Genomic DNA, 1002 nt, shown 5'->3' on the forward strand with positions numbered 1-1002 from the left:
AAGGGCATTTAGTAGCTTCCAGGTTTTTGAAGTAACATTCTTGAAGCTTCTGTTGGTTGGCATTTTCATTCGAGGTAGGTAACCATGAACTTAAAAAGCTGTAGTTTTTGATACAACAGGTTAAACAGGGCTTCTGAAGCTCAGCCTTGTCCTTCAACGACCACAATGCCTCTGTGTCTCACAGGAATGTTCCAGGAACCCTTCACTGAAAAATGTGTGTCTGGGATTTAGCAAATTGATTTGCAAAGCATTGAAGTATTGAACAGTCATCTTGTGTTTCTGGGATAGGCAGGATTGGGAGTGTGAATGCTTTCCAAATGAGGGGTCAAGGCCATCTTTGCATTTATGGAAGGTTAAATAATAAAAAAGGAAAAAGAACCCCTCAAAGGCAGAAATGAAAACTGCCAGGGATTTGTGGCAAAAGGAGACAACAGAAAAACACGTTTATACTTCCAAAGATACTTGCAGGGAATATTGAAGAGCACAGGTTTCTCCCTGGCAGATCTACAGCTGCCTTTGTTCCAGGTGTGAATCCATTTCACATGCAAATACCAAGCCTGACCAATAATTTTGCATCTTTTATTTCCCTATTGTGTGTCATTTTAGGACAAACTGGTGCAGGAAACAACTGGGCTAAAGGACACTATACGGAAGGAGCAGAGCTGGTTGACTCGGTCCTTGACGTGGTGAGGAAGGAGTGTGAACACTGCGACTGCCTGCAGGGCTTTCAGCTCACGCACTCCCTGGGAGGAGGGACGGGCTCTGGCATGGGCACCCTCCTCATCAGCAAGATCCGGGAGGAGTACCCGGACAGGATCATGAACACCTTCAGCGTCATGCCCTCCCCCAAGGTGTCGGACACGGTGGTGGAGCCCTACAACGCCACGCTCTCCGTGCACCAGCTGGTGGAGAACACGGACGAGACCTACTGCATCGACAACGAGGCGCTCTACGACATCTGCTTCCGCACCCTCAAGCTCACCACCCCCACCTACGGGGAAC

The 1002-nt window shown here is 48.3% G+C and overlaps 1 protein-coding gene across 1 annotated transcript in view; it reads left to right on the forward strand.

Moving 5' to 3' along the window:
- Window positions 1-1002, forward strand: part of LOC103775476 (tubulin beta-5 chain) — a 7624-nt gene that overhangs the window by 5985 nt on the left and 637 nt on the right. The window contains exon 3 of the mRNA XM_008942932.1: window positions 607-1001. Coding sequence (XP_008941180.1) covers window positions 607-1001 — 395 coding nt within the window. The remainder of the gene's footprint in view (window positions 1-606; window position 1002) is intronic.

The sequence above is a fragment of the Merops nubicus genome, unplaced genomic scaffold (assembly GCF_000691845.1).
Source record: "Merops nubicus isolate BGI_N331 unplaced genomic scaffold, ASM69184v1 scaffold5066, whole genome shotgun sequence".
Classification (NCBI taxonomy): Eukaryota; Metazoa; Chordata; class Aves; order Coraciiformes; family Meropidae; genus Merops; species Merops nubicus.